Source organism: Dermacentor albipictus, chromosome 5, assembly GCF_038994185.2.
Source record: "Dermacentor albipictus isolate Rhodes 1998 colony chromosome 5, USDA_Dalb.pri_finalv2, whole genome shotgun sequence".
NCBI classification, from domain to species: domain Eukaryota; kingdom Metazoa; phylum Arthropoda; class Arachnida; order Ixodida; family Ixodidae; genus Dermacentor; species Dermacentor albipictus.
The window spans coordinates 73,958,458-73,970,788 of NC_091825.1; the positions used below are offsets into that span (position 1 = coordinate 73,958,458).

The following is a 12,331-nucleotide window of genomic DNA, read 5'->3' on the forward strand; positions in this document are numbered from 1 at the left end:
TGAGATGATAAAATGATGTGCGTTGGCAAAATAGGGCTCTGTTATTGAGAATATCGTACCGTCAATAAGGTGACATGGGGTCTTAACGTGTTTATTCTATCTTCAAGATCTGCGCGATGAATCACTTCAAAGCGGGAAAAGTGTAAGTTTCTGACAAGCAATCAATACAATAAAGCAAGAGAGCCCTATCATCTGCAAGAAAGACTAGAATGACAAGAATGAAAGAGAATGAGGCGGGTAAAACGTTGAAGGCATCAGAGAGCATTGTGAGTCATGGCGAGGACAATGTTTCTGCAGATATTTCGTAGTAAATACAAGACCAAGACACGTTTGCTTTGAGGTTCTGGCGAAAATATTTTTGACGGCATGTACTACTGTCTCAGCTGCATTGGTCTTGTATTCGTCATTTTGCTCCTAATTATCCAATCATGCACTTCCATGTTTTTCTCATACTTTAGTTATGTTGACTGTTTCGAGTTTCATTGTTTCATTGTACCAGTTGTGGCACTCAGGAGTCTTTTTTTATACACTTTAAGCTTATTCCGAGCTGCTAGTTTGTACTGAAAGCTTACACGCAAGTTCGAAGAGCCAGGTCAACACTCAGACCTTTTTCCTGCGTCTAGAAAGTCGTCCTTTAAACATAATAGCTAGTTATGTTTGGTTTTGTAGAAAGTAGCAGTATACTACAGTCCTGATGCCATTAAGCTTTAGAGAACTACAAGCTTTGCAAGAAAGGTAGGCCTATACAGACACAGAGTAGTGACCCGTTCAATAAAAATGCCGGCCCAGATTTTTTGGTGGCTTTATGTGAGCCAGGCCTCCATGGTTCGAGGCTGTTCTTTCAAAAAGATACATTTGCTGTGAAAGAGAACATCATAAAGGGATGGTTCATGCCTCAACCTAAAAAGCATTAGAAAGTACGAGACCATTCAACGTCGGTAACACGCTCCATTTTGGTTCGATTGCACCAGTCGAAGTATTTGAACGACGATGTATCCTAAGGCATAAAAACACCGCTTCCTCGCTCGTACTCAGATGCTGTGGTGCTGATAATACCAAATTGATCTGAAATTGTTCTGACAGTTTACCGGAAGCCGTGAAATGTAGAAAAATCTAAGTTGGAACATACGCGCCCGTTGACTCTCTGTGAACTTGATATCCTTCAGCTCTAGACTATAGCGTTAAAACACTCTATTTACTTTAATCTTACATGCTTTTTTCCCAGACACTAAGCCTACGAGTACACCATATTTCGTGACTTTTCAAGGAAGCTGAGCACTTTACATACTCACATGCTAAATGTTCGGACATGACACACATAATATAGACATAAATTAGGTATGGCTGGAAGCCGCAGAGTACTTTCGTGGATGTCATGCAGCTACACACACACACACACACCTATATATATATATATATATATATATAGATAGATATATATATATATATATATATATATATATATATATATATATATATATATATATATATATATATATATATATATATATATATATATATATATATATATGTATGTATATACGAAGGATAATCAAAAGGTAAAGGCCGTTTTCCTACATTTGAAATAGATACGGAAAAATAAAGTTTAATTTGTGCAGCGCTATCTGTAAATTCGTCGCGAAGGTAATCAAGTTATTGTTTTGACCTAGTAGTGATCTGCTTGTTTGGGAATCCAGACGGTAATTTCGGTGAAAATCATTGCTCCCACCGATTGTGAAGTAGGGGCTGTAAGTCAATTTTGGTATGCAAAATGATCATGAGCTTCTCAAATTCATGCGGAGTTGGGCCCAGTTTATGGACCTACATTGACTTCCGAAGAAAAGGCCAGAAAAAGGTGTCGAGACTTCGCATATTGCCGCACAAATGTGAAAGATGAAGAGCGGTGGGGCAAGCTCAGCATCCAGACCAATGAAACTATTCAACAAGTGAACCGGGAATTGCGATTAGATCGAAGACTAACTTCTAGTACTCAGGACGATAAGTTTCCTCTTGTTGGACGGACTATAATTTGTAAGATTGTAATCGAAAAGCTCGAATGTCACAATGCGCGTGCAAGGTTTTAACCAAAGATGCTTACCCACCAATTTAAACAGTAAAGAATGATAAGTGAACGAATGTTCTTGGTCCACTAACGACAAGATGCAGATGAGTTGTTGGGGCACGTTGTTACAGGTGACGAGAATACGAATATCCTATGCCACTGCGCAAAAGAAAAAAAAACAATCAATGCAGTGGGGCCACTTCTCTTCATCAAAACCGAAAAAAAAATCAAGCTATCTCCTTACTCAAGTTGGAAAATCATGGCTACCGTTTTCTGAGACGAAAAGGGCGCTCTTTAAGTTGATTTGACGGAACGTGGGGCCACAGTTACAGCTGACGTATACTAGGCAAGAGTCACCAATCTGATACGTGCGATCAAACGCCAACGGCGTGGGAAATTATCGCCTGACATTGTCCTCCTCCATGACAACGCGCGTCCTGACATGATTCACTACTTTAGTTGACAACTTCTTGCTCATCCACCCTACAGCCACTACGTTGCACCAAGTGACTATTTTCTCTTATTGCGCTTGAACGAGTGGATTGGGCGACAATGGTTGCAAGAAGGGGTCTGGACACCGACCAAAAATGGTTTAAAAGAGTTATTTGCGTTTGGGCTCCCCGACGGGAGCCTTGTTCACAATTGTGAACAAGGCTCCCGTGGGGGAGCCGAAACGCAAACAACTCTTTTAAACCATTTTTGGTCGGTGTCCAGGCCTTTTCCTTTTAAGTATGCATCATCCCGACCAGACGGGCTTCCATCATACTCTCAACTTCATGGTTGCAAGACAACGAGAAACTGAAGACCGCCGTCGTCAGCTGGTTGAAATCCCAGGTGGCGAACGAAACATGTGCAGCGGCACGAAGAGTGCTTAGAAGTTAACGGTGATTAAGTAGGCAATTGAAGTAGGTTTACACTAAACCAAACCCGTTAATAAAAACTTTTACTAACGAATATACATTTTTTAGGACGAAACGGCGCTTACTTTTTAATAACCCACGTATATTGGTGACGTTGATACCAATACATAATACACGGCTTTACACAGACTTTCCGCTCGTGTCAATGCCCACGCTATTCTGCTGGAAAGAAAAGAATCTCGGATATCACTTCGAAAATTATGCCGTGGTAATGTAATTAATAATATTACCAAAAGCCAGACGTTCATGAGCATTTTTATCGCTCCAATAACAAGAACACTAAGGCAGCTGCGCGGACAAACTTGTCGGAGCACTAACCAGGCTACTGATGTGGAGCAATGTAAAAAATAAAAAAATGAAAGGGCAATAAATTATACTATCTTCTCCCACCACGATTTTATTAGCAGCGCCAAGACCGTCAAGTCAAAGTTGCCTGCTAGTCAAAGCCTGGCTACGTCAAGGGAAACAGGAGGGAGATGGACAACCGCGTGCGCAAGTCTACCGCGTGTCCTCAGCGTAGCAACCTAGCTAAACGTGAAGAAAATATTCGCTAGAGAGCAGCGAGTCGCTGACGCCGAAGTCCCTGTGCATAGCAGCCATGACGTTCGGGCGTCGACAAACTCGAGCAGCTGACGACAGCTGTGAATATGCGACCTTGCGACACACGAAAACGACCACAACACGCCGTATCCCTCTGGACTCGGCATTTCCTTGCTCACACTATCAACGCCTCCCGCCGCACCCGCCACCGGTAGTTACCCCCGGCGTAAACCTTCTACCACCGTCCGAAGGAACACGGCGCGCCAGTTTTATGGCTTGCACTTGTATTTTGCGCCCGACAGCGCTTCTACTCAAAGAAACTAGATAGCATTGCAGTCCTGGAAAATACGACAGGCTGCAATAACTGTGACGTGAGAAGGAGCAGGAAGAGGACACGGGTAGAAGCGGAGAGGTATCGCAGTAAAATGCGCAGTATGAAAAAAAAAGACCCACTGGTGTCATCTTTTCAAGCACAGGGAGCGCTTGCGGAACGAAAACAAATCAAAGAATCGCGTTTGACGATATTGCGGTTGTCATAAATAATAAATTCTAAGGCACGCGTGACGGCAATTTTACGAGCATGGAGTTTATTACGCATCGTACTGGGACCCACCTTCACTGTCGAACAAAATACAGATAATAAACACGAAAGGGTTTGCCGTTTGACTGCTAAAACCCCCATTGGCCGCACTGGCAAACGCGGGCACAACTTGATTAGCCAATTTCACAATTCCGGACAGAATCGAAGAAGAATGTCGCACCGTTACTTGCTGATAAATTGTATGGAATCCATCGCCGAGACAACTTCGATGCATTCACTGTCATCATCAGCCAATATATGTCCTGTGTAGGGCGAAGGCCTCACCAAACGATCTCCAATCACCCATGCGTTGCGCTATCTGATGCCATCTTAGGCTTCAAATTTCATATTACCGTCACACCATGATTTAATTCTACAGCATCCTCCACTGAACTTCATTCCATTCGCACCCATTCTGCAACTTTAATAGGACACTGGTTATTATCCTTAGGCATTATATAGTGTTCCCAGGTCTAATTTTTTTCTTGTCAACTAGAACATTGGCTACAGATATTTGCTTACTAATATGCACTGCTGTCGTCCTGTATCTCAGCGTTGCGCCAGCATTTTTCGTCCCATCACTGGATGCGCGGTCCTTACGGTCGTCTGGAGTCTCTTTGTGAACCTCAATTTTTGGCTCCATAGTTTAATGCTGGTAGAATACAATGATTGAACTCTTTTCCTTACGTTGCAACTCATCCTTAGGCAGACACAGACCGGGTCACTCCTCGCCCCGGCAGTGCTACACGGGCTTCACACAGAACACTATCCGAATGGTGTGTGTGGTGTTTGCGCAGCGGGTCCCTCATCATCCCCCGGCACCTCATGTGGCACTGTGCCAGGTTCACGACCGAAGCAACCTCCAGGACATACCCACCCAAAATTCAAAGTGCAGTACAATCTACAGACAAGGAACTCAAGTATGGGCCGCCCAGCAGGCCCGGGGTGCACTCGAAAAGCAGAAGTCTCACGACCCACCGCAAATGGACCGAACTGGGGCAGCGCACAGTAGGGAATGACCCCAGGTCGACGCTCGGCCAACGTCACGACGCGTAAAACCGTCGGTTGGCGGCATTTTATTAAAGTTATACCTATGCTAGCTGCAAGTGCCGCTTATTATTACGCAGCGCAAGTACATCGGGAATAATAAAAAGATACTGGCGGCAGAGCGCTAACTTCAAACACCATATTTTTCTTGCTCCGTGTAGTATCTTAAATGTGTTAATAGCTGTTTCAAGGAATAAAATGCTGTTTATAGTCAGCGCTGTGCTTGCATTATCCTTTCTTCTACCCGATGTTCTTGCTGGATGTGAACACTTCCGTTGTGTTATTCTACAGTAACCGGCTCAACAGAACTTAAAAGACTAATCGAAAGGCAAAACGCCCAGATTCAGGAACAGAACGTGCAGATCAGAGCACTCATGAGTAAAATAGATGCGCTAGCTAGCGGCAGCTCAGCGACTAAAATAACCAAAACGAGCACGGCGCCTGAGGACGCCAACGAGAAACGCAAAGTGCCGCGGAGGGACCACTCCTCGCACCGACAAGAGCGGAGAGGAGAGGCGCAGCCCATGCAACAAGCATTGAATGTTGAAGAAGCGATGGATGCTGAAACCACCGCTGACTGCAAGACGGCTGCAGCGGCACCGCAGACGTCACCTCAACAACAGCAACCGCCGCAAGAGGGCAAACTGGCAGCGATAATTGCAGCCATCAATGAAATCCACGACAATCTCGGCAATATCAATGCCAGGTTAGAGGTCATCGAGGGTCAAATAAAGATCCCGTCAGTCAAGCACGAACGACTGGCGGCGAAGACAGTGACGATAACCGTGAAGAGCAAGTTCGCAGCGCTAAGGAAAGAACGCGCCAATAAAGTCAAGGAATCGATGGCGTACAGGCGCGGTCGCGTGAAAACGTCAAAGGAAGATGGCATAGACGCCGAACCGTAACAAGCAAATCCGTGGGGTCGAAACAACGATCATTTACCAGTGGAATTTCAGGGGCATCAGCACCAAGGAAGCCGAGTTACAACTTCGCATAGATGGGCTCGACCAGAAACCGGATATGATCGCGTTGCAAGAGACACACGGCAGACCCAGACTCCCGGGTTACGTGACCTACACGGATCCGACGGAAGGCGCGACGGCGTTACTGGTGCGCACCAACATAGCAGCTACCCAGCACCTCACGGCGCAAAAGGGCTGCGAACACACGCTGGCCGAGGTTCACACAAAGACGATTGGCAGTGCTGGAAACCTATAAGTGATGAGCGCATACTGCAGGCCGTCACAAAGGAAGTACGACTTTGAAACAACAGTGAGCCAGGCGAAGAGGTTGGCGGGGAACAGGCCGCTCCTGGTCCTAAGCGACTGCAACGTCCCTCACACTACATGGGGTTACAAATACCATTCTAAACGAGGCAAGGTTCTAGCAAAGGCAATGGAGGAACAAGAAATGGCGCTCCTTAATGAACCGGGCATCGTCACCCGAAAGGAAAATAGCGTCAACAGGGACACCACCCCGGACCTTTCATGGATGGCGGAATCCCTAGAAGTGGCCTGGCGGTACGAAGACGTAGAGTTGGGCTCCGACCACAGCATAATAAGTGTAACGATCAAGGGACCAAGGTTCCGGGCAGCCCTCGGCAAAGCCCGGATCCCGACTGGGACCGACTGCACAAGCACACGGACGAAGAAAACGAGACCTCCGAAGAAAACGCGGAGGAGGGCAGATATCAAACATACGCAGAATGGCCTCGAGAAAAAGACATCGCGCTCCACAGATTTTCTCAAGAAATTGTGACAACGATGCAGACGCCCTTCGTCAACGCCAAACTATAGCACACATGTGGGGGGCGCGGCACTCGCTCACGTGAAGATTGAAGCGTCAACGTCGAAACAAGGAGCTCGTCAAACGCATCGCGCTCCTCAACAAACAGATCGCTGAATACGCAACCAAGCTGTGCCGAGAGAACTGGATGAGTACGTGCGATGGGCTGCAGCGAAAGCTGTCGGCGTGCAAGACCTGGTGCCTGCTTAGACACCTGATCGACCCGTTGAGCAGGAAGACCACAACCAACCGCAGCCTCACCAAAGTTCTAAACGCTTACGATGGCAAAGGCCAAAGGCTCATTGAAGACCTCAAGGCGGTCTACCTCAAGACGGAGAGAGGGCGATTTCCGATACCGGAGGAATAATTTGATTCGGCGCGTGAAAGAGTGCGGCTCGCCTAGGCGATAACTCGTTCAGTCCCGTCTTGTCGTTGCACTAGGATAGCTCCGAGACCGATATTGCTGGCGTCAGTGCGTACTTCTGTGTCAGCATCCTCTTCAATATGGCCGAGCACGGGAGAAGAAGACAATCGACGTTTTAGCTCCAGAAATAGGGTCTGTTCTTCATCAGCCCAGAGGAATGGCGTGTCGTCCCGCGTAACGCGAAATAGTGGCTCTGCATTCTTCGAAAAATTTTCTATGAAGCGCCGATAATATGCGTACAAGCCCGAAAATTGTCGGACACTTTCCTTCTCGTGTAGAGCGGCAAATGCTGCTGCCGCAGCAGTCTTCTCGGGATCGGGCCGAATACCTGCCGCGCGTACAACTTGACCAAGGAACTTCTGTTGCTCGTAACCGAAATGGCATTTTTCTGGCTTGAGTGTGAGGCCAGCCGATCGAATGGCTTCGAGTACATTCCGAAGACGTGGAAGGTGCTCGTCAAATGTTTGCGAAAAGACAACGACATCATCGAGATAGACGAGGCAGCTTTTCCCTTTGAGGTCAGCGAGAACTGTATCCATCATTCGCTGGAATGTGGCTGGCACGGAACGGAGGCCGAAAGGGAGTACTCTAAAATCCTGAAGGGCGTCCGGAGTCACGAAAGCAGTGTTCTCATGGTCACGCTCATCTACTTCAATGTACCAGTAGCCACTTTTCAGATCGGTAGAGGAGAAATACTTCGCGCTCCTCAGCCTGTCCAGAGAATTGTCGACACTAGGCAACAGGTACACGCCTTTCTTTGTGACGTTGGTTAGCTTCCGGTAGTCAACACAAAATCTAAGCGTCCCATCTTTTTAACAAGAACGACTGGCGATGACGAGGGAATGCATGAAGGCTGGATTACGCCGTCTTGAAGCATTTCCTTCACCTGCGTTTGAATAGCATTTCGTTCGGTAGGGGAAACACGATAAGGCTGTTGCCGTGTAGGGGGCACGTCGTCATCGGTGATGATACGGTGTTTCGTAATCGAAGTTTGACGTATCTTCGACGACCGTGCAAAGCAAGAGTGGAACTCAAGCAACATCTCGCGCAGGGGTTGTTAGTTCTCTTCAGGAAGCGTTGGACTAAGGTCGACGTTGCGTAGAGGTGCTTCAGCAGTGCTGATTGCCTCGGAAGCAAAACACTCAGTGACATCGGCGATGGGGTCGGCGTAGGCGATGACAGTACCGGAGAAAGGGTGCCGGTGTTCGAAGCTGATATTCGTGACAAGAACTTCACAGTGGCCATCATGGAGATCGATAAGGCTTCTTGCTACGCATACACCATGAGAAAGCAGGAGAGAGCGATTGCCGCAGGGGCACATGGATAACCCTTTTGTATTCATCGTGCAGACAGCCGCAACCCTGCTGCTGATAGCCGCAGGTCATGGCCCAAATGAAACACCAAGCCTCCAGATGGACAACATGCAGGCTGCGCATCCGCTTCCGGACCGCTACACCACCGAGCCAGTCCCGCTGGCACTGCATGGCAACAACCCGCACTATCAACATACTTCTTCGACCATTCCGAGCGCCAGTGCAGGGTTCAACTCGACGTTGGTGGCGCATCGATCGCTTCGTGCTATAAGAAGGGGCGACACGTTTCCGCGGGCCATAGGGCAAGGCAGCTGGCCGCAGGGGCACATGGATAACCCTTTTGTATTCATCGTGCAGGTAAGAAAGCACTTTAAAGATTGCATGCACTCGAACGAGCTCTGTTTAGTTGTGCTGCCGTGCCCTGGGCTGCTGTGTGAAGTAATCTTTGACATAGTGGATCTCGTCAAATTATTGCTACTAGCTGGAGATATTGAAACAAACCCGGGTCCTGATACACCCGATATTTCGCGGCAACTACAACAAATCATGAAGGATTTAAAAGAAATTAAGGAACAGCGTTTAACCGCAATAGAGAAGAAACTAGAGCAACTTACAACCCTAGACAAAAAGATTTCGTCTTGCACGGAGAAGGTAACTAAACTAGAGAAAGTCGTTTCAACGCTGGAACTAAGACTAGATGACCTTGAAAACCGCTTCATACGATCCAATCTAATTGTGTATGGTGTGCCAGAAGAGGAAAAGGAAAATGAAGACACATTACAACTTACAGTAAATGAAAAAAATTGTCAAAAATGTCCTGAAACTCGAACCTGTAAGTATCGAACGCATTCATAGATTAGGCAGGCCAGATACCACTAAAACAAGACCAATAATGTTTAAACTTCTCGACTTTAGAGACAAAACTAAAATCTTGAGAAACTATTTCAAGCTAAAGGGGTCAAGTTTTTCTATTTCCGAAGATTTTTCGCCTCGCGTAAGAGACTTAAGAAGGAAGTTATGGAATTCTGCCAAACCAAGGAAAGAATCGGGAGATAAAATCTAATTTATGACAAACTACGAATCAATGGCGAAATTTTCTACTGGGACGAAGAAAATAATAATATAGCTCTTTTGAAAGCAGGTTCCGTTAATCCTGATCCAAAAAAACCAACAACACGGCCCTCGAAGCCTACGTTCACGCTGAACTTGATATCCGGCTTATCTTTCTTGAACATAAATGCCCGTAGCATATTAAAAAAAACGGATTCGCTTGAAGCCTTGATTCTTGCATATGAACCTGACTTTCTAACACTAACAGAAGCCTGGCTAACAGCTGATATTAAATGTTGAGATAGCCCCTGCCAACTACGCTATCATCCGGAAAGACAGGACAACACGAGGCGGTGGCGTGGCCATTCTAGTAAAGAAAGAAACTCCGTTTTTAATGTTACCGGATGTTGAGGGCGTTGAGGCCATCTTTTGTAAACTGCGCTTCGCATCTTATACTGTTGTCGTAGGCTGCGTCTATCGCAGTCCTTCTTCCGGCCTCGACAATGTGCGCCGATTGCATGAATATACCGAGCAATATGCATCAGGGTCCAGAATAATAATCGCGGGTGATTTTAACGTTCCTGAAGTGAATTGGCAAACAATGCAGCATCATTCACCCTGTGCGGATGCGTTACTTGACTTTATGTTATCGTTCAACCTTACACAAATTGTAACTGAACCTACACGTGTACAGGGATCCAGCTGTTCCATACTAGATCTAATATTCCTCAGCAATCACTTCATAAATGATGAAACAAGACTAAGCTTACTAGATGGTATTTCGGATCACAAAATTACCCATTGCACTATACCCCTTCACGACAGCGTTACCCCTCAGCAAATCATTGCTTACCCAGACTATAGTAAAGCTAACGACACTAGTATACTTGATTACCTGATAAATGAATACGACACGTTTTTACAACTTTCCCATAACAGCACTACAGACATCGATACATTGTGGCTCGCATTTTCCGCCATTATATCTCATTGTATAACCAATTACATACCAACTAGAAAAAAGAAACTTACTAGACGTAATCCATGGATAACGCGTGACGTTATACACGCGAAACGAAAAGTAAACCGAATGCGAAAATTGCTGAAAACTAACCCATTAAAATTTACGCATGAAAATTTCTGCGCAGCTATCCAACTTTTGAAATCAAAAATTAAGACAGCCAAACAGTTCTACTTTACTAATACACTCACAAACTTTTTGAAAACTGCTCCCACAAAGTTCTGGAGCTACATTAACCAAAAGAATCGTAACGACAACGAAGCCTCAAATGAAGATAACAGGAACTCTGCTAACTTGCTTAATGACTACTTCTGCTCCGTTTTCACTGAGGACAACGGCACACTACAACAAGCAGGCTTCTCTAGAAATAAGCTACTAGAGCCACTCACATTAACTGAAGCAGGCATACTTAACCTACTGCTTAACTTAGACCCAAAGAAATCACCAGGACCTGATAATATTCGAAATGCATTCCTTCGCAGATACGCTGAGTGGATGGCCAAGTACTTATTAATAATTTTTAACAAATCAATCTCCTCAGGTACGCTCCCTAAGGATTGGAAAACAGCTAAAGTGAAACCAATTCATAAATCGGGAAGTAAAACAGAACCCGCTAACTACAGACCAATCTCACTAACATGCACTGTTTGTAAACTACTAGAGCACATTATCCTAAAGCACATAACCAAACACCTTGAACAGGAAGAAATACTAACGGATTGCCAGCATGGTTTTCGTACAGGAGTTTCCACAGTCACACAACTAATTGAGCTTGTCCACGATGTGTCGTTAAGTATTGACCAACAGAAACAAATCGATCTAATCTTTCTAGATTTTTCAAAAGCTTTCGATCGCGTAACAAATAAGAAATTAATTTATAAACTCGAAGTTACCTTGGGAAAGGGCCCTATTCTAACTGGATCAAAGACTACCTTACTAACCGCACTCAATTTGTAGAACTTAACCAGCAATATTCCATGAAATCTAGCGTAAGATCCGGAGTTCCACAAGGAAGTGTTCTGGCTCCAGTTTTATTTGTCATTTACATTAATGATCTGCCTTCTAATTTCCAGTCAATGCTAGACTTTTTGCTGACGATTGTGTTCTGTGTCAGGTAATCAATTCTCATAATGACCATGTGGCCTTGAACGACGCTTTATCACTTGTGTACAAATGGTGTATCGAATGGCAAATGACTTTAAATATAAAAAAATCAGCTATTTTATCAATTACTAGGAAAAAGCTCACATCAGATTTTAATTACGCTATAAATGACGCCACACTTAACAAAGTGAAAGAGTACAAGTACCTTGGCTTAACATTAACACACGATTTCAGATGGGAGCGCCATGTTAACAACGTTACTTGGACCGCACAAAAAAAATTGTTCTTCCTGAAAAGACGTCTTAGACTAGCACCCCCATACACAAAACTACTAGCATATAACACATATGTCAGATCTGTATTAGAGTATGCTAACGTTGTTTGGTTTCCTTTCACCAAAGAACTCATTAACAAACTAGAAGTAATTCAAAGGAAGGCAGTCAGATATATTTACAACAAACATAGGTTAACAAACTCACCCACAG

At 45.2% G+C, this 12,331-nt stretch overlaps 1 protein-coding gene across 3 annotated transcripts in view; it reads left to right on the top strand.

The window, feature by feature from the left end:
- The first annotated feature begins 8,983 nt into the window (after positions 1-8,983).
- Positions 8,984-12,331, top strand: part of LOC135899766 (uncharacterized) — a 77,525-nt gene continuing 74,177 nt past the window's right edge. For all 3 annotated transcript variants that reach the window (XM_070539646.1, XM_065429093.1, XM_070539647.1), the window contains exon 1: positions 8,984-9,028. In XM_070539646.1, coding sequence (XP_070395747.1) covers positions 8,999-9,028 — 30 coding nt within the window. In that variant the 5' untranslated portion in view covers positions 8,984-8,998. The remainder of the gene's footprint in view (positions 9,029-12,331) is intronic.